This window comes from Phalacrocorax aristotelis, chromosome 2, assembly GCF_949628215.1.
Source record: "Phalacrocorax aristotelis chromosome 2, bGulAri2.1, whole genome shotgun sequence".
Lineage (NCBI taxonomy): Eukaryota > Metazoa > Chordata > Aves > Suliformes > Phalacrocoracidae > Phalacrocorax > Phalacrocorax aristotelis.
Window position 1 is genome coordinate 92304556 of NC_134277.1, and position 20162 is coordinate 92324717.

General features: G+C 39.7%; 1 protein-coding gene across 14 annotated transcripts in view; it reads right to left on the reverse strand.

Moving 5' to 3' along the window:
* The window catches only part of COBL (cordon-bleu WH2 repeat protein), a 168999-nt gene that overhangs the window by 101092 nt on the left and 47745 nt on the right, over positions 1–20162 (reverse strand). For 7 of the 14 annotated variants that reach the window (XM_075084386.1, XM_075084378.1, XM_075084383.1 and 4 more), the window contains 5 exons: positions 15291–15497; positions 6471–6681; positions 5484–5712; positions 3424–3468; positions 336–430 (listed from right to left, as the gene is read on the reverse strand). In XM_075084386.1, the coding sequence (XP_074940487.1) occupies positions 336–430; positions 3424–3468; positions 5484–5712; positions 6471–6681; positions 15291–15497 (787 nt within the window). Of the gene's footprint in view, positions 1–335; positions 431–3423; positions 3469–5483; positions 5713–6470; positions 6682–15290; positions 15498–18956; positions 19019–19200; positions 19221–20162 lie in introns of those variants that run through there. The other 7 variants (XM_075084385.1, XM_075084384.1, XM_075084381.1 and 4 more) reach the window with 3 other exon arrangements.

Here is a 20162-nt window from a genome sequence, read left to right on the forward strand (position 1 = left end):
TCTTTCCTTAAATGCATTTTGTAATTTGAACACTACTATTAAGTGGACATCAGTCGCTTGAAGCTACTGCTCTTTGTTAACATCTACTGAACTCACAGCATTTAAAAAAAAAATTTAAATGGTCAACATGCCTGACTCCTTCAATAAGCAGCTGGTATCTCCATCAGGCTGTACTGATTACACAGTTTATGCATCTGCTAACAGATTACTCCTTGGTAGGGGGGGAAAAAAAACAACAACCAAAAATCCATCCTAAACACCACCACCCACAAGTAAAATACGTCTGGAAAGAAAACAGTTCTCTTTAGTGAGGTAGGACACTGTTGAACACTTACCTTGCTGCTGCTTCTATCAGCTTTAAACGATCCCAGAAGTCTTGTCTTTTCTTTTTCTATTGCATCATTGCTTACTGAAGCCTTTCGACTTGGTTCTGAAACAATTATAATGAAATATATTTTACACTTCTGAAATAAAGATTCAGAAAATGAGTATTTTAAAACATCCTGGATTAGTGCTGTATTTTTTTTTTTTTTGAGCTGGAGATGTTATGAACTGAATTATCTAAGTAACTGCCAGATTCTGCACTTTCTTCCTCATCAAATTTATTTATTCTGAGTTTATTCCAAATTCTAATGGAGGCAAATGAAATAATTTAATAAACTTCAGTGAGTTTTCAATCACAATTTAGTAACCTTTATTAAAAGGCAAAACATGACCAAGCTGCTTAGCCTTTAGAAATGCTTGTTAGAGGTCTCACTTAAAGCTAATGGAGTACTCTAATACCTTAAAAAAAAGGCTTTTCAGAAAGATGATGGTGAATGCCTTTTAACAATCCACAGGCCTGACTTAACACAGTGAATTTAATGGCAAGACTCTCAATGTGGATTTGGATAAAGCTCCATAAAGATTAAGAGACCTCTTCTATGGAAAAAGGGCTCTCCTTAGGACTTAAACCAGCCGGTCATGGTCACCTTTTCTCATCTCGGTCCTTTTACTTCAGGTGGGAAGAGAGGCAAGGTTATATGCATTTAAGGCTTTAAGAGCTCAAACATGCACGTCCTCCTTGAACCAGCTGAAGAACTGTATCCGTTTAGTCTCCCTTCAATTCCCCCCACACTAGCCAAGCTGGACGAGCAACATGGTAAGGTCATGCATTACATAGAACAACCATTGGCTTGACATTCAATATACAGACTGTAAAGTTCTCCCACTTTTTTTAATGGACACTACATAACGCTATAAAGATCACACCCTGGTTCCAAGCACATCAGAGTATCCCACACAGAGTATCAGAGTTTAATGTACAGAGAAAAACTGCTGCCTTGTATTTCCTCTATTTAATAACAGTTAAGAAACAAATGCAAAATTACTTGTTTGTTGACACAAAATGTTTACTTCACAAAAAAACTCATCCCAGAACTCCTGTAAACTGATCTGCATTTCACACAAAGCACATGATTTTCACACAGACCACCTTGCACATCAACGATGTCATGTGTTAGAAGGTGTTAAATACATATAGTAGTTCAAAGCACAGTAGAATAGTACAGATGATGAACCCAGAATAAAATAGGGAGAAACTATCCTTAAGAAAGGCCGCAAGCCCACTGCAAAAAACCCTCAACAATAAATTAATACCTTTCTTGGGTACTAAGCACTGCCTACGCTCATTCACCAGCAACAGCTGTTTCAATGCTCAGGGCTAAGCTGCAACTAGGTGTGAATTATGAATCCCTTACTCTATACAGTCTTCAACTATGAGCTATATCAGTAACTGCTGATCATCAGCATGACCATTAAACACTGTACAATCCCAATAAATCAGGATTTTAAACACAGTATATCATCTCAAAACAACACAGAATCTTTATAAATCTGTCATGAATTTTTCTTACATAAAAACAGTAGATATTCTCTCTAGTATTATGCTCTGTATAAAAGGAAGCCACATGTCATGGTTTTAGCTGGGATAGAGTTAACTTTCTTCACTGCAGCTGGCATGGTGCTGTGCTTTGGACTGAGTATGAAAAGAGTGTTGAGATAACACACCGATGTTTCAGTTGTTGCTGGTTGGTGCTTGTACTAGTCAAGGACTTTTCCAGCCTCCCATGCTCTGCCGGGTGCACAAGAAGCCGGGAGGGGAGGGGGCACAGCTGAGAGAGTGGATTCAAACCGGCCAAAGGGATATTCCATATCATGTAACGTCATGCCCAGTATGTTACCTGGGAGGGGCTGGCCGGGGGAGGGAGGGAGCAATTGCAGCTCGGGGACTGGCAGCATCAGTCGGTGGGTGGTGAGTGGCTGTATCGTTTGTGTTTCTGGGTTTTTTCCCCTTTTTTTCCTTTTCCTTTTTATTATATTATCATTATTGTTATTATCATAATCATTACCATTATTATTTTATTGTAATTATTAAACTGTTCTTATCTCAACCCACAAGTTGGGTTTTTTTTTGCTTTTTTTCTTCCGATTCTCTCCCCCATCCCACGGGGGTGGGGGGAGTGAGTGAGTGGCTGCGTGGTGGTTAGTTGCCAGCTGGGGCTGAACCACACCACCACAGTAAATAATGACAGGATTAGGGGAAAAAGTACTGGCATTAGTGAAGCCAAGAGGCAATAGGCCATGAGCTAAGATTCACTTGATGGCTGTCACCTACTGGAGGTGGACTTCCTTCCTTCCTGAAAATTTGAAGAAGTTAGTCGCAGTTATATTCTAGTTAGGTTGTGTTTACTAGTAATGCAAAGAAGTAAAAACAGTTACAAAACAACCACACCTTTCTTGAGGATAATTAATTTAAGCAATGTATTACAACAGACTCAGTGGAGGAAAAAGATATACTAAATATAAACATTTTCTGCTTGACTAGAAGCAGAAGCACCAATGTAATGTAATCAAACCTACTGTAGCAATTAGAAGTCAGCATCTATTCAGAGTTATCCAAGGTGTATACATAGGTGTATACATAGGTTTCATATTAAAATGCTTTGTTACATGTAAATTGAAATTAGTGAAAGATCTCATATATTTCAAAATATTCTGTCTTTGTTACTACATAAATTCTGAACCCAAGAGACTTCCAAAATGTTAGCATTTCTGAAATTCAGCTAACGATGCTTTAGGTAACCTGAAAAGGCTTGGAATCCTATAGTAGCATACCATACCACACAACAGTTAAATGACAGGATTTGTTAATTGCTGGCTTTTTAATGGCAGTTACTGAAGAAGCAGTATGCACAGAAGCGTGTTTGTTCTGACCAAAAGCACAGACATGGAAACAACACTTTGCAAAAGACAATACAGATTGAAAACAGCTAGTTTCTCTACAGCACTTTACATGACATTCTTAAAGATCCATCCACCAAACCCACATTAAACATAGCGTGAAGAGAAAGGCAGTTTTCCCTCAGCAGCATTGTACAGTACCTCTATAGTTCAGAGAAGGTTCAGACTGAGTTTTTGATGGAGGAACTGGAAAAGGCAGGCAATGAAAGGACAAGAGAAGACACATTAAGGTTCTAGTATTGCTTCGTAAGCCACAATTTTCATTAATTACTCCTAGTATTTGTTTCCCTAAGCATTGCAGAAAAAAAATGTTGACCAACAACAGACTTGCAGAGCTGCTACTAGAGGCAGTTGTATTCATTCCCGATTCACTTGTGAGGCTGCTTCAACTGCTAAATCAAATTATGTAAGCAGGTGGCAGCAGAGCTTGTCTTTTAATAAGGCTTCAGCACTTGGTATTTCTGTTTCAGGGACAGAGAAATGATGAGCACAAAGTTTCTCTAGAACCTGCTCTTAAAGCACAGCCTATGCTTTCAGCACCTCTGATGCCTTACTTATTAGTGGGAATGTGTTTTAAAAATCTGTCTGTTCTGATAACTAGACTGAACATCTACTCAATGCACAATTCATAGACCAACTGCTACTGAAACCAATGGGATTATTCCTCTTGGGGATTAAGATGAGAACACAGGAGGAAGGAATTTGCTGGAACAAAGGAAACCTTTTGTGAATTTTAGGTGTATTTACCGGTTTTCTCATCAGACACCATGGTGCAGAGTAAGAGGAAGGCAGAAAAAGCTGAAATACACTCAGGATCAGGGGGATTTTATCACAATGAAAGGTATACTGAAAGTTTAAAAAAGAATAAAATACTAAAAAAATTCTGATGCAGAGAGCAGCACACTATGAAGTGTTACATCATTTGCTGCTGTAAACCCAGCCCTGAAGTAAAGTCTTGGTTTTGACTGTACCAGCTACAAACGTATTTGAGGACCATTATTGCAGTATATACACCATCACTTTCATTTTAAAGGAAAAGAGTTTAAGGAAGGCTTAGGCTAATTACTCTGTAAGTTGTCCCTGAAGCATGCGGAATGAATCCTCTTGAATACTCTGCATGTTCAATATGTTGCTCCAAAACGGTTAGCTTAATTACAGTAAACATATCTTAAGAAACCAGACAATTATACAATTGAGTTATGACATGTTGTCAGCCACTTTTTTGAGCATCAAAGGAAAAGGAGACATTTAGTTTACTTAAAAGTCTGAACTCAGAAATTTGATTCACTTACCAAAGGAGTTTGAAAGAAGAGACAGAACGTCAACATAAATAAGTAACTGTATAAATAAAAAATAAGTCTACTGCTCAGCACCTACAAGACTGACATTATCTAAACAATAAATAAGGACATTTATTGTGATGGAAAAGATATTGATTCAGACAAACTGCAGGAGACAATTTTAATGAATATCACTTTCTGACCTCAAAGGAAGTAGCGACTGCCAATGTGTATTTTGAAAGCAGGCATATTTTAAAGCACATTGCATAATTATGCTATGTGAATACACAATTAGGCTGATAAAACTCAAGCCCAAGAGCTGCCACTACAATATTACCTACAAGAACAGAAAGTGAGGGTTAATAAACAAGAGAACAGAATTTTAAATACAAATACCTCTTAGCTCCTCTTCACTAAACTGTCAATGACTTCACTCTTTGGAGGAACCATCTCTGATCTTCTCCTTCATCTGTTTTGCATAAGCCCTGGTCTGTCGCCTCTGCCTCTCAGCTTTCACAGCTGCCATGACTATAGCACGTCTCTTCTTTCCTTCTTTCTCTCCAAGCCACAGCAGAGGTGAGTGACAGGCTCTGTCTGATTGAGCCCCCCGTGTTACACACACCTGTACTGTCAGCAGCTCCAGCAAAGCTCCTCCTTTTGCCCTACCCCAGGCCAACCTGTGCCCTGCCAGGGTCCAGCCCAACCTGGCACAGGCCCAAGAGCAGCCAGGGACACGCTGCTGTCCTGGCTGCTGTTCTGGGCACAGCTCACTGAACAAACCCACTCTGCTCTCTGGACTGAGATGTCACTCTGCTGTTTCAGCTGGGCCCCAAAGGAATGAGAGGACAAATGCTTTTAAGTTGCCCATAATATTGTTGGCATCATCTAGCCCTGCAGTGACTGCTTTCAGTCTCAGCTCACCTCTTTTTCTGTCCCAGGCATACAGCTCCTTTATCCCCAGTTCCTCCAAGGACTTGGTAAGCTCCAGCTCCTCTCCAGTGATGCCATCTCGCAGAAGAACAATGTGCTCTTGACTGACTTCACACTTCTCACAAATAGCTGGGATGATGTTGTGGAGAGGCACCTCTGGACTAACGCGAACCACAGTCTTCTGTGTCTTCAGGTAGTTCACTACCAGCCTCACAGATTTCTGTAGAAACAAACACAAACTCTCAGCCTTCCCTCCGTGATGGCTAGGCTCTCTTACAATCAGAAAGGCTTTGGAGACTTCCATATTGTCTTGACTCCTCTTAGACAAACTTACCCCACCTGCATACTGTTGCAAAAAATATTATTTAAAAAAAATTTTAAAACCCCTCAGAACTGCCCCATCACTAAAGAGACATTCACAAGAACAGGTGAATAAGGAAAAGGAATCAGAGGCAGCAGCAACTTGTGAATATTTACAAGTACCACTCTGAAAGGCATGACAGTGTCATTAGCTGTATGGATTCAGAATAATAACAATTTCAGCAAACATATTTGGAAAATGGCTGCTTCTGAATCTTCACAATACTTTGAAATACATTTATTAACAATCAGTCTTCTCCCATATCTTCAGTAAAGATGGCAAACAAAATACCACCAAAACCCCACCTACCTCTGCACAATCCCACAACCCTCATTTCAGCCACTACCACAAATTCCAGTTACCCTGGTTTTCAACCAAGGGTCTTTATAAGAACAGACTTCCATCTACCCAATCACATGCAACATAACATTTTGTCTAAATGCTGGAGTCCAGACTAGCACCTGCCAGTGCAAATCAGTTAAGCTAGTAAAGCAGGTTATAGTCAATCTCAAGCCTCTCCCATCTGGTTTGAAGATGCAAAGGTTGGAAGAACTGCTTGAAATCATAGGAATGAAATGATGTTTCATGGCACCATTTTAGCCCTACAGAGTACTGACCTCAGGGACCCTTGGCAGAGGTCGCTTTGTCTTCTCTTCAGGAACCTTCTCTTTCAGAAGTACTGTCTGTACATCCAGTGCTCCTATCAAAGTGTTTGGCTTGTAACTCAGAGGTTGTTGAGTTCCTGAAGACTTCAGCTCAAGACTATGCTGGGATGGATTTAAGCGATACTGGCTGCACAAATCAACCAACAGATCCATCACAGCTTTACTGCAGGGAAGAAGACGTTCATCTTTAGCATGAGAAAAAACAGTTGCTAAAAAATTTACCTCAATTTTAATATGGAAGAAAAAAAAGACAATACCAGCTGTGGATGTGTCACTAGTTAACCATCTCTGGGAGGGAACAGTGCTAACGCTTTGAAATGCTAAACACATCAGATAAAATGGTAGGAATCAAATATATTTGCATTTCAGTGTGTGTTTATGAGCTAGCAATAAAGTATTCCCTATGAGGCAGACAACAGTGCCAATAATAGCACTAACACACATAAGCCAAGAGCAGACAAAGTGCATCTTACCTGCTAAATCCATACATTGAACTCTCCAATTCAAACCCAGTTCTTTAACATGAAGACAAGATATAAATAAATTATGTACTCATGGTATGGTAAACTCTACCTAGATTTGAATCATCACATAATACAGCTCAAAATGAAGAATTTAAATCTGTTACAAAAGGTAGGCAGGATTTTTTTGTCCAGCTTATAAGTTTGAGTCTCTGCCTCCCCCCCGCCCCACACATTTGACACCAGCAATTTTTCCAAGTACAAGAGATCCCTTCCATATTTATTTTCGTGAGGATATTAAGCCTTATAAAAACATCTGACACAGCAGATACAAACTACATTCCTCCACACCCAGAAATTCTCTTTTACCAAGGTACTGGAAGGTTCTTTTTTTTTTTCAACCTTCCTCCCTAAAATTCCATCCAGGATCAGGGAAAACAGGTTTGCTAAAACTGGTTATGTTTGTGAGAAGTTTTGGTGTCTGTCATCAACAAAACATGAGTTGAAAGAAAATTACCAACCGTACCTGAAGCCCGTCACCTACATGGGATATTTTCCTTCTAGCAGAAGTGAAAATAAGTGCACAGACAGCATATTTGCCAAAGGAACTGGCATTTCTTCTAATGTGTAAACTGGAAAAACTGTATGCAGATTCAAAATGGAAGCAAATTCAAAGAAAATAAAATCCTTCACAGGTTATTAGCTACCACCATTACACCTGTAGCTCAAGAACTGCCCTTCTACTGCAAGCTGTCTGCACCTGGGAAACAACTCTGTGGGAAGCTGCCCATCTTCTTTCTACATACATGTTGTTGGCCAACAGCTGCTCAAGAAGTTGGTGAAGAACCCTGGAGAGCTAACGGCAAAGTCAAGGACAATGGAAACAAAGAACAAACCCTTATTAACAGGTGCAAGACTAAAACATACGTAGGTGACAGCTCTTCCCACCCAAGAGATGGGAGGACCTTCTTTACAGGAACGTATTTCAAATTTAACTGAGTTATGCAGTGTTAGCTGAAGCGTGGAAAATTTGAAATAGGTGATTGCGTTGAAAAGAGAAGAACACAGTGAGAAGATGATGACTGAAGATCAAACAAGGGAAAGAGATGTCATTAATATGTATAGGAGGCTTCAGAAAAATAGAGCACTGTGGTAACTGCTAACAGAGAGAGCATCTGAAGAGATACATGCAGTATCTAAATTGAAACTGTATCAGGTCATTTCATGATGACTTATTCTGGCACTCTCCCCAAGTTGCAAGCATCTGTATTTCACAACCATGCTGAATTCAACAGAAACATTTACACCTGCTAAGCCCAAACTACAGGAGAACCCCACCTACACCGTTACATGAATATTCATTATGCTGTGCAGTAGTGAACGTTTTGAAGTGTTGGTCCTCCTGATACAGATCTCAGCTTGTCTGTTTACAGACATATTTCCTTTAAAGTAAAATTTACATGTTTTTTTGACCCTCAGACTTATTGTTTCAGAGAAAAGCAAATAACTTTGCAGAACCGCAATACATGGTGTTCAACATTTTTTCTATTTAAAGTAGAAAGCTAATATATTTCTGTAGTGCATAATACTGTGATAATTCATTCAAATTTGGACAGTTAGCTTACCTCATGTAAATGATTACATTAAAAACACTTTAAAAAAAAAAGAACAGCCCTTTAAAAAGGATTTTTTAAAAATATAGTTCTGCAAAAGAACACTTTATGATTTCACATTTTTCCACTGAAATTATAAAATATGTTCAGCAGCGACAATACCACAATTGCAACAAGATTAGAATCCACACCAGCCATCTGAGAAGACAGGTGGCAGACAATCATGCACGTTGAACAAATTTGTCCAGACAATGAACAATTCAAAAATCCAGCCAAATTTGAGGTTTCATCTTATTGTTGTTTACAGAGCAGATGTGTGTTAAATATAACACTTCAAGAGGTCTGCAACATCCCCTCCTGAGCCATGCTGCTCAGAATACACAACCGTTCCATGAAGAGCATTCCCCAGGTTTCATCTGTACCATTTAGGAGTACAAATTAAGCAATATCTCTGAAGCTTTTGAAACAACTTCAAAGTGAATACTATGCTCTTCCCAAAATGTAAATTTGGGAAAACAGTGTCCACAAAACTTCAAAAGGATAAAAAAAAGAAAATAAAAAAGGAAAAAGATAGGAATTCTACAATCAAATTTCAAAATTCATGTGTTTCCAGAGAAATACGAGAGCTGGGAAGTCCCTGCAATGAAGTTACTCTCATATCAGATTTCAATTTCACCAACTTGAAAAGTTGTCCTTCTAAACTGTAATACAGTTCAGCTTGATTTGAAAGGCGAGTTTTATTTCAAGTAACTCCATGTATATGCCACACACAGGAGAGAGCCACTAAACACTGCAAGAGAATGGTACTGAGCCATCTACTAATCTAGAACAACTTTTCTTTCTAACCTTGGGCTGAATACAGCTCTTGGAAGACGCGAAGAGCCAGTCCTTCCTTTGCCTCCATCTTGTTGCAGACATATCTGCACTTCATTTTAACTTGCTTCTGAGACCTGGTAGAGATCATACTCCATTTTGAAATTCAGGCAGGTCTAATAATAAAGGATTAAATCTAAAGCTGAAATGAAGAAATTAAATGTCTCCTGCCTTTCCAACTAGTCAGCTAAGAAACACATTACTTTCTTATTTCAATAAGATGTTGCTGAAATTTTGGGTGGAGATACCAAACATAGTGTCACAGACACCAAGCATTAATGACTGATAAGCAAATACTAAAGCACAGAAATACAACTGGAGGATAAGCCCAATTTAACACTTAGACAAAATGGTCCAGGCAACTATTCTTAGCAGAGGAGAGTACTTTGGATCTGTTCCGATATTCTATTTCTAAGCTGTTTGACATTTAACACCAATTCTGGATAGTAAAGAATAACTACTTTGTCAGCAACATTCATCAGGCTGAAGTCCTAATCAAGTTTGAGTGCATCAGACCTCTTGTGTCCTGTTGCTCACCAGTAAAATGAAGCAAAGGCACCTACAGTTTAAAAGCCAGAAACCAGCTGAGTTGTTTTGGGTGTGGCTTGGCTTAATCTCCTCGGATAACACAGAGAAATCCATTTTAAAATACAGCCTTGTACGTCTAGGAAATAAATGTGTAGGATAAAGTTGTACTCTATCAAATGACATGGACTTTCCCGTTACCTTCTACTTTCATGCTACAAATGCCCGTAATAATAATCTCAAACTGGAGGAAAGAATCTTTTTTATTTAGGTCAATGCCAACCACATGTGAGGAATCTGAAGTGACAACTGATCGGAAAAGAAACACAGTAGTGTAAGGGGGGTGACCTGAAGTCTCCAGCGCTTTCATTAACTGCATTTAAAAACAGAAAATAGCGTTAGCCATTACTATTCTCTCATGCTCCAAAGCAGAGCAGGCACTTCATGAAAAGGTTAGAAGTTTTCCTACACAACCAGAAATGTATACACTAATACCAAGCTGCAACAGAAGTAGTACAGGAAGCATGATAAACAGATATTCATAATGCTTTCTATTTCTTTTCTTATTTTGCTCATGCATATTGGGCTCTTATTTTCCATAACTAAGCAAGTCCACAGAAGGAACGTCAATATGACACACAAGAAGCAGCAGAGGACTGCATTTGTTGAGGCTTAGGATGACATGGATGAAGGGAAATCTTGTTGCTGTCTGTAAGTACCAGCCTGTAGGGTTACAGAGGAGGACCCTTCTCGGTGGCGAACAGCAAGAGGACAAGAGTCAAGCGACAAGTACCAACACAGGAAACTCCATTTAGGTACAAGGAAACATTTTTTCACCACGAGAATGGTCAAGCCCTGGAACAGGGGCACAGCGAGGTTTGGAAACCTCCTCCCTGGAGGTATTCAAACTTGCCTGGAGACAGCACTGAGCAACCTGCTCTTGTGAGACCTGCACTGAGCAGGGAGTTAGATCACGTGAGTTCCAGTGGCCCCTTCCAACATAAATCTTACTAGAATAATTTCTAGAATAATTTTTAAGCCTACATTGAACTACTGTAGTTTTGACCTGACCCCTATTTAGTTAAGCTCATTTTTAACCCTTTTGCTCTATGTGCCCTGTTCATCTGCTTCTAATAACAACCCTTTCATGTTGTACCAATGTGGGCTGATTTCACACCTTCAGTCTTTCTTGAGACAGCATTCTGTACGTTGAGCTCTAAGCACACAAGTAATATCACTTAAGTCTCTTTCACTGAGAATTATGTGCGAAGATGGCATTAGCTTTAAGCTCCACAGAACTCATACTCTGCACTGAGCTCTGTCCTCCAGTATTCGCAGAACGGGACTACAGCTTTAGCTAGTTTATTATTTGTTCTAGTACCCTGCTCTCTGTGCATCGCATGAACGTGTAACATGTAAGATGCAGGAGCAACAACTGTCTAGCCTCCTCTTCTGCCTGTCGGTCACCCACGTGTTGACAACTCCAAACCGAACATCGTTTAGCTTCAAAAATCCCTGGTTTTCTGCAGTATATTTCAAATACTACTGACTTCTCAAGCTGCTGACGCTAAAGGTCTGCATCTGTGTTAATCAGGAAGTCCTCCTCAGTGCCACTCCATGTGAATGGAGACAGACACATGATCCCTTTATTTATAGGTTACCCATTGAAACTATTACCTGTGAGAATTACAAACAGAAAAGGTTTCTGGCAACTCTTGTAAGCTTTTCCACTTATCTTCTTTCTAAACATCTAGTCATTGCCTCTGTCAGACCTGCTAACAGTTTGTGTGGATGTGCTACAGGTCCGTATGCATAAACTGTGTAAGTGGCCAATGATCTGTCTATTCCCTCAGAGCATGATGTAGTTTTCATACAACAGTACAAATATAGATTAACTGTTGGGGTGTTTTATAATCCTTTTCGGGGGGGAGAAGGCTAACAGTTTTTCATGAATACTTCTAAATGTTTTGCAGTAGTTCACAGAGACCACTTATTTCAAAAAGAAAAATGTTTTTTTAACACCGTTCTATGGCTGCACGCACTCCTTAAGGACTCAACTTTGTCCTAAAATCTGCGCTACGTATTTCCAAAATCTGGAATAAATTGTATGTTACAAGATGGCAATAAACTGTTAGAGACTGTCAGCTTGAGTTAACTTTTATAAATAAACGTACTTAAAAATTCCAGATTCCAATAAAATATCTTTAAATAGCACACACTTTCTTTTCTTCTTGAATCATCTTTCAAGAAAATTTAATGAGGACTTCCTGCCCTCTTGCTGATATTTATAGGAACTTTCTATATAGAGAACAAAGTAAAATTAACAACATGCTGCTTTGCTTACATACAATGAACAAACTGAAAGAGATAATTCTGACTTTTAACTTGGTTCATTTATAATAACCTTAAGTGATACCAATTAACTACAGTAGTTATATTTTCAAACATCCTCTAGTGTACTTCATTGCTCTGTGAACTGCTTTCCTGAAATCACAGAATCATTTTTCATTATGATGATGCCCAGGGCAAAGTTTTGCAAATTATTCTGCAACAGAAAAGCTATTTCCCCAGGGCACCCAAGAACAGACTTTGCAGAATGCAGTTTTAATGATGGCAATGAAAATACTGAAGATTTGTAGCAGTATAAACAACAGCAGAATTTGTCTGAAATGTCCTTCCATGATATCACCACAGATAAAAAGAGTGAACAGGGAAATTAATTTATTACCTGCACTGGCTCCCATACCTGCTTCAAACTACACGTATTTTTTTGTAATCCAGTATCTTTATCATCAAATGTTTGCCTGAGTATCATTGTACTTTGTAGCCGTCCAGTTCGCAATGTCAAAACAATGTAAAAAGATGAAAAAGCCTGGGCTTTCACCAAAACCTGGAGACTTAAGACAGTCCATCCCTAAAAATTTCAGATGCTCTTGACTTTTTTTTTTTTTGTATTCCACATCCCTAAAAAAGTAACCAGTGTTAGTGGACAGCAAATTTCATCTTCCAGTGGTTAGAAAGAACAGCAGCGCAAACAAGGTATGTTCACAGACTGATGCCACTGTAATACAGGGCTCATTATAGGGTATCCTTTTCTTATTCGTAACTTGTTAGGATTATTTACTCCCCTTCTCAGTTTCCATAATCTTCCACTTCCCAGAGCTGGCTACCAGTGCCTGACATTTGTCACTAACTTTCCACTCCAAGTGCTCAAGACAGTGCTGAGGGAGAACACCTACTACCGAGGTTAGGCACTGGTGATGCTCAGAATAGCGGATTAGCACAAGCAGGAATTTAACTGCTGCCTAAATCAGGGGTCTAGGCTTGTCATGGAGCCAACGGAGACAGGTGGGCACCTTCACACAACAACGAAGAGCACATTTTGGTTGCTTAGAGTGCTTAATGTCCATGCTATAAATAACCTACAGAAACATCTACAGTTTCATTTTCAGCATTTCTTTCAGGTTTTAGCCCACAAACTAAAGTCTCTAATAATCAAAATACTCAGCCTCAGTGTATGTGATAGCAAGGGTAGCAATAATAAAACACCTGTGCGAGAGACAGAAGGTTTATTTTACAGGTATTTTCCATTTGTTCTCTGCTCCTGTGGCTTGTATGTTCTTCAAAAGGTCACATTAAAACACCACTCTTGTAGTGCTCTTGGAGTATTTGTTTTGGATTTGTGGGTTTTTTTGTTTGTTTTGTTTTTGAGGGAAAAGAAAATATTTTCTAACTACATGGCAATTATGTATCTCTCTATACAAAATGCTGCAGGAAGATTAGCCTCTTGTTAGCTCCCAGGTGGCTTGCATTTGCCAATGAAATACCAGCTTTCTTTGGGTTCTAATGGGTCAGTGGGTTTCATGTCTTGTTCTACTTTCCAGGCCTGTTGTCTTCTTTCTCTCATTAAGTCTAAATCTCCCCATAAAACCTCAATCTCTAAATGTGTAATTTGAGAACTCTGATAAACACTGCTTTCCTTTAAAATCTTTAACATCACTGTGGCTTTGGGGTTGACCCACAGAAGATGCACTAGTCTCCTGAGAGTGGCTAAGCAAACACTAATTTCTACAAGAAAAGCAAGGGGAAGAATGAAGTACCAGACATTATGTGCTGCTGTACACATCTGTGTACAGATTACATTTTCCACCCGAACATGAGAAAAAACTTCTTCACTGTGAGGGTGCCAGAGCAGTGGCACAGGCTGCCCAGGGAGGCTGTGGAGTCTCCTTCCCAGGAGACATTCAAAACCTGCCTGGATGCATTCCTGTGCACCCTTCCCTGGGTGTCCCTGCTCAAGCAGGGGGGTTGGACAAGATGATCTCCAGAGGTCCCTTCCAACTCCTACCCTTCTGTGATTCTGTGATCCTCCTCAGCCATCAAAATTCAATAACAGACACATAGTCAAAATAGACTAATATATCAGACCAAGAAGAGTAGTTTTACAGGAATGCAGACTACTGCAAACACCAAATGTAAAATCAGCACAGGCTCTGATTTATCAACAGGCATCTACATATCTTCCTAATCTGGTGTTACCACTTTCTACAGTTTCTTGACCACACCATTGTTTGCTCCAGTTTCATCATAGTGTTGAATATATTTTTAAAACTCTTCTGAAATCTTTAAGTAATGTTTCTCTCTTTCAAAACAGCTCTCACAGAGAAAATGAAACTGAAGAGCTCCTACAGTGAAGAAGATTATCTCAAAACTGCCTTTCCAATACAATTTGCCCTTGATTGTACCCGGTCACAAGGAAAACCTCTTACTCTTCCTATGGAAAAAACCAAAACACTTTTATATAGAAAAGGCTTCCTAAATACCAGCAGATGCTTTGCTGTCTACACAATCGCAATGTGTTTGTGAAGACAGGATCTCTGAACATGATGAATCATTCATCTTCTGAGCTTGCTTCTCAGCATGACTCCAGACAGGCACACTGTCAGGACTGCTGTTTGCCAGCAGCACCTACTTCCACTGCACCAAAACCCCTCTGTATCATGACATGTGATACAACCTAAGACCAGTCCAGTGGCACCACACAGGAGAGGGATTCATGCATGTGCTATGGGTGATCCATGGGGAAAACAGTGACACAACAGCTGCTAAATCCTTCCTGCCCCAGCAGAAAGAGGCCCTTACACACTGCTCTTGGAACTCGCTGGTACAACAGCTGCCTAAAATGCAGAAAGAAGCACGACGGAGAAACCCTATCAACGCAGGAAGTGAGACATTAGTATCAGCAAGTATCCCACTGGGAATGGAGTGCTCCAGAAAGTGGGAGCTAATCAAAGCCTTACCCTCCTTGTACTGTGCTCTTCTGCTCCACCCCGCTGGGTAAAATGACTGTTAAGTCCACCGATCTGTTGATCATGTTCTCCTTCATGCTCACAAGGTTCTGATCAGAAATTACAGCTGTCTCTGCAGGTGACTTGTGCTCACTGTGAATTCTATTTGCTGCAGAAGCTTGATTTGGTGGTGGAGGAGCGCGAGCTTTCATTCTTCTCCTTGAGAAGGCAAGAAGAAAATTAATAATTTCTTATGACCAAAGTATAAACACATTAATAAGAAAATATGTTCTTTCAGCCACAGCCTCAGATTGTTTTAAAAAGTTCCTCTAATGCAAGCCGTTTTTCTTTATCATGACACTTTTCAACAGAGTTGCATTTTATTTTTACCTCCTCTCTAAAAATACGCTAATTTTTTAATGATGCACTCACTCCTACTGTTTGCTTTCCATGCCCCTGGGGATGAATCACTTCCATAATTAGGATATGAAATAATCATTATTCTGTCAAGTATGAAGCATGCTCCTATGAAAAGAGAAACAGAAATACTGGGTCCAGTCCAGACCTGAATCAAGAAAGAGCTGTATTTACGTAAATGAATGCTTCCTCCAAGTCAGAACGGCAGGAGCAGAGGCAGGGTGAGGTTTCATTCAGCTATATTTGGGTTCCACAGTATTACTCTATTTGAAATATTGTCTCTTCTTCTGCTCTAAGTAGTATTAAATTTGGCTCACCATACTTCATAGAGAAGCACCATGAAAAGGTCAACCATGAATGATACCACTTCTTATCATGCAACGCTAAGAGACTATAGCTCTTTGAAAGCACCCTGAGGAGAACTCATTCTTCAGTAGCAGGCTATGTGCCATAGGCGACATACAGAAAAGCTGCATCAACTTGCACCAAACAAGCAGTGTACTTTACAGAGATATAAACCCACCACAAACTCAAAGTTTACTTAATTGGCAAGCTGCCAGACAGATAAGCAACATATGTGCACTGCTAAACTTCTGAATAGCTGGCCTCATACCAAGCACGTCTAAGAAGATTAATTCTGATGATTAATATCACAGTGACCTCTTCTGACTAGATTTATGCCTAGTTTAAGTCAGATTTGATTTCAGCAGATGGAAAAAGCAGTAAAATATTTACTGAGAAATTATTACGCAGGCTTACTGCCTGCATTTTTTAATCTGCCTGGATTTAGGGTGCAGGAAGAGAGATGATGATTCTGCACATCATTTTCACCCTGTGAACAACATAAACAGAGGTCCGGAAAAGAAGGGTATGGAAGAAGTGCTCTAGCCCTTAAAAACCTGAAAAACTTAGTGGTTGAATCAGTCAAGGGCAAAATTGTATTTAGGGGAAAAAAAAAAATTAAAACTGAACAGGATTAATACCAAACCAAGCTCTTCTTTAGTTAGAGGCAATGTGTATTCTCACTGATAAAAAGAGTAAACGTACAGTTTGGATGAACAGTGCAAGTTCCTGGCAGAGAAAAAAAAATAAGAACTGCACCACATCACAACAAAAAAAAAAAAAAAAAAAAAAAGAGTTCAGAAACAATCCAAATCCTCTGCACCTTTTAATCAGTATTTGTGTTTGACCAACAATTTCTGTGACACGTCTCAACTTGGAAGAAAAGCACTACACTGCCCTGAAAATGCACATTTCAGTGTTCAGTGAGACCTCAGCAGGACACTGTAAAATTAGGTGCGATGCAGATACTTCCTTTAATTTCCTTTGTGCATAACAAATAGTATTCCCTACAAATATGCAAGGAGAGCTACCACCATATTTACGAGCATACAGCAATTTCTCTTCCATGGGAAATCTCCCCTGAACATTCACTTTTTATCCTACATACACCCAATGAGTCATGCAGTCACCAGTCACAAACTCGCAGCTCCTACGCTCCTCCCCATGGAAGTGAAAATAAGGAGTTCAAGGCTTTATTGTTTGTCAAACTACTTTGACTTTCTATACGTCCATGAACCAAACTCTTGATTTATTTACTTGTCTATAAAAGAAAAAGAAACTGGGATTAATTTTCTGCTCAGATCCCTTTATGTTTGGCTACCGTTGTTATTTATAAGCAGGTGGTGACAGACATGAGAGTTTTGCATAAATCCAGATCTGCCAACGTAGCTTTACAATCATGCGATGCAACAGTTAAGGACTTCAGATGAATTTACAAATTATATAATTCTTGCCCTCCGTAATATCAACTGCATTAATGTATGTAGCTACAGAGATTCACATCAACTTGTTTCTTAAAACAAGCTTTTCTTTTTTGGTTTTGAAGGTTGTCCTATAACGTGGGGGACAATCTCCAATGAAAAGTACCAAAGAGCATGGCAAGAAAAGAAGCAGGCAAGTGTCCTGAGCCTGGCAGAACTAGGTTTTTTTTAATTATGATTTAAATTCCAGATCTCACAGTGAACAGACACAGAGGAAATAAAGCAGTGGTAATAAAATAAACATGAAACTGAAACCAGCTGAAACTGAAGAAACTTGAAACTTCAGGGGAGAAGTGAAGAATGACTGAGTTTTGAAACCAATGAAGGAGCTGGAAGTGAACTGGGAGTATGCTACCCACATATTCATTCCCCAGCAATAACATAAAGCTGCATCTGGTTTTCTGAAGGAACAGACAAACAAGGTCAGACACCTTAATACCAATTTATAGCTCTGAGGTGGGAGTGCAATTTTTATTTGGCTACTGTTTAAGTACTCTTTACAGCCAATTCTGCAGCTACAGACCTTGTACAATGCTGCTGGGGGCAGGGGTGTGTGTCAGGGAATCAGGCCTCATACCTTCAAAAGCATCAGCTATACATTGGCCAGCAATGTTCACTTTACCTCCATAAAATATGTAATGATGTGTATTCTTTTTGGCATTACATGGTCAGGGCCTTTTAGACACTACAATCCTCCTTTTCTTTTGTGCAGAAAGGACAGTGCAGGTCTGTTTCCTTCAGAGACAGGAAAAGGGAAAACATTCCCACCACAGTCTCTCTAACCTAGCAACAGTTCAGGTGACCTCATACGAACTTTTCCACAATAGCGACTACACATTCTGTTGAAACACTGCAGCTGCTTTAAATGCCTGGTTTTCAACAATCTCCAAATGACGGATTTCAAACTACTTCAGTGGAAGCAGATCCCTTTAAAGTTCACATTTGTAGAGCGATATGTGGCATAGATTTGCATTTCCTAGCCAACTTTCTGAAACATCATAGAAAGTAGCTCCATGAACCACAGACTGAAATTCACAGCTCAAGCTCTACCTTAGATCTGCACGGGCAGCTGCTTTCTGATGGGCTCCAGCAACTGCAGTCAGAAGGTGCTGAGAAGCCTGCTAATACTACTGAATTCGAGTCAGAAAAAGAACTCAGCTTTCTTTGTCAGAGTTATGGCAGTTATAAAGGACAATACAAAAGCACTCCATAGTAAAAGCCTTTTGGTTCCCCCAATAAAATAATGCATAGAGAAAGTGTGTGATTTAAAAGCCTCTTTTGAGCACGGGTACTTTCCACACTACAAACACAACATACAACAAAAAAAAGTTGCATACCATTTGTCTGTATTTATTTTGAATTTAGCTCAACAGCAATTTTTTTTTCCCCACAAACATCTTTTTGCTCAGTACCGAGATACTTGTAAAGCCCCCCCTACCTGCTATTAGTCTGCAGATGAAGTTACAGACGGGAACACTTCAAACCTATGATTGACTTGTGGTTACATGAATGCTTCGATCCAGCCCTTGATAAGGAGACAGAGTAAAAACAAGCAGCTGATTCTAATTCACAAATGTACAGTGCCTTCTACTGAGGCTTGAAATAATTCATCTCACTTTACGATAAGCTGAAAAAATGTATATAGCCATGAAATAAGTATGCAGGATACATAAATAACCTACCAGCACTGATCTCAGCAACAGCATCAGGCTTCCCAAAACGGAAAAGGAAAAACAACAAGCAAACTGACCACCACGACCAGCACTTCTGTAGTACAGCACGTAGAACAAATACAACAGAACCGGAGAAAAGTTTCACCAGATGAAGAACTTCAAGACAAGGTAACACAAGCCCTTTGGACCTACACTTTATTAATATGTAACTACCAAGCAATAGGATGTAACCTGGACTTTATAATCTCATGCTAAAAACCCATGATCTCTGTTTCAGGCAGAAGTGGTCCTGGGACTTACACCCTCATGGCAATGTTATGCAGGGATTGTCTTTCTTCAGGTAAGGTCTAACACCAAACAAAAAAAAAGAAAAAAGTGATCCTATGCATTCCCACCATGCTCAGAAAAATGTGGAACCCTCTCTGCCCTATAAGGCAAAGGCAACTTACCAGGTATGGGGCAGACTTTATCCCATGGATGCCAGCAGGAGCTTGGCAGGAGCTCTATACTACTCCAGTTGGTAGAATACGGTCCTTTCTATGCCAATTGTCTTTCTAACCATTCATTTTAAACAAAAAAAAGTTAACAAAAAAAACCAAACCCAACCCCAAACCAAACCAAACAACAACCAACTCTCAACATAGCAGAATTATGGGCAACACTCATTTCTGATATAGTGAACAACTAGCAGAGGACCCCCTACCCAGTGAAGTCTATTTGCAATCTTGTCAATGCACAAGGCTGGAAGGGTTGCAGAGGGTTTCCCCGTGACATTCTGTGCACCCCATCTCATAATTAGGAGGAATAAATCAACATTCAAGTGCTCAGTGATGAGCGCAGTACACAAACACAGTGTCCTTTGGGGTGGAAAACAGGAGACATTGAAGTAAACGTTCTCAGCTTTCAGGTGACTGCACTCCTACAGTCTTTTGAGGGGAAATCTATGCATATTGCTGTTTGAGGAAAAAAGC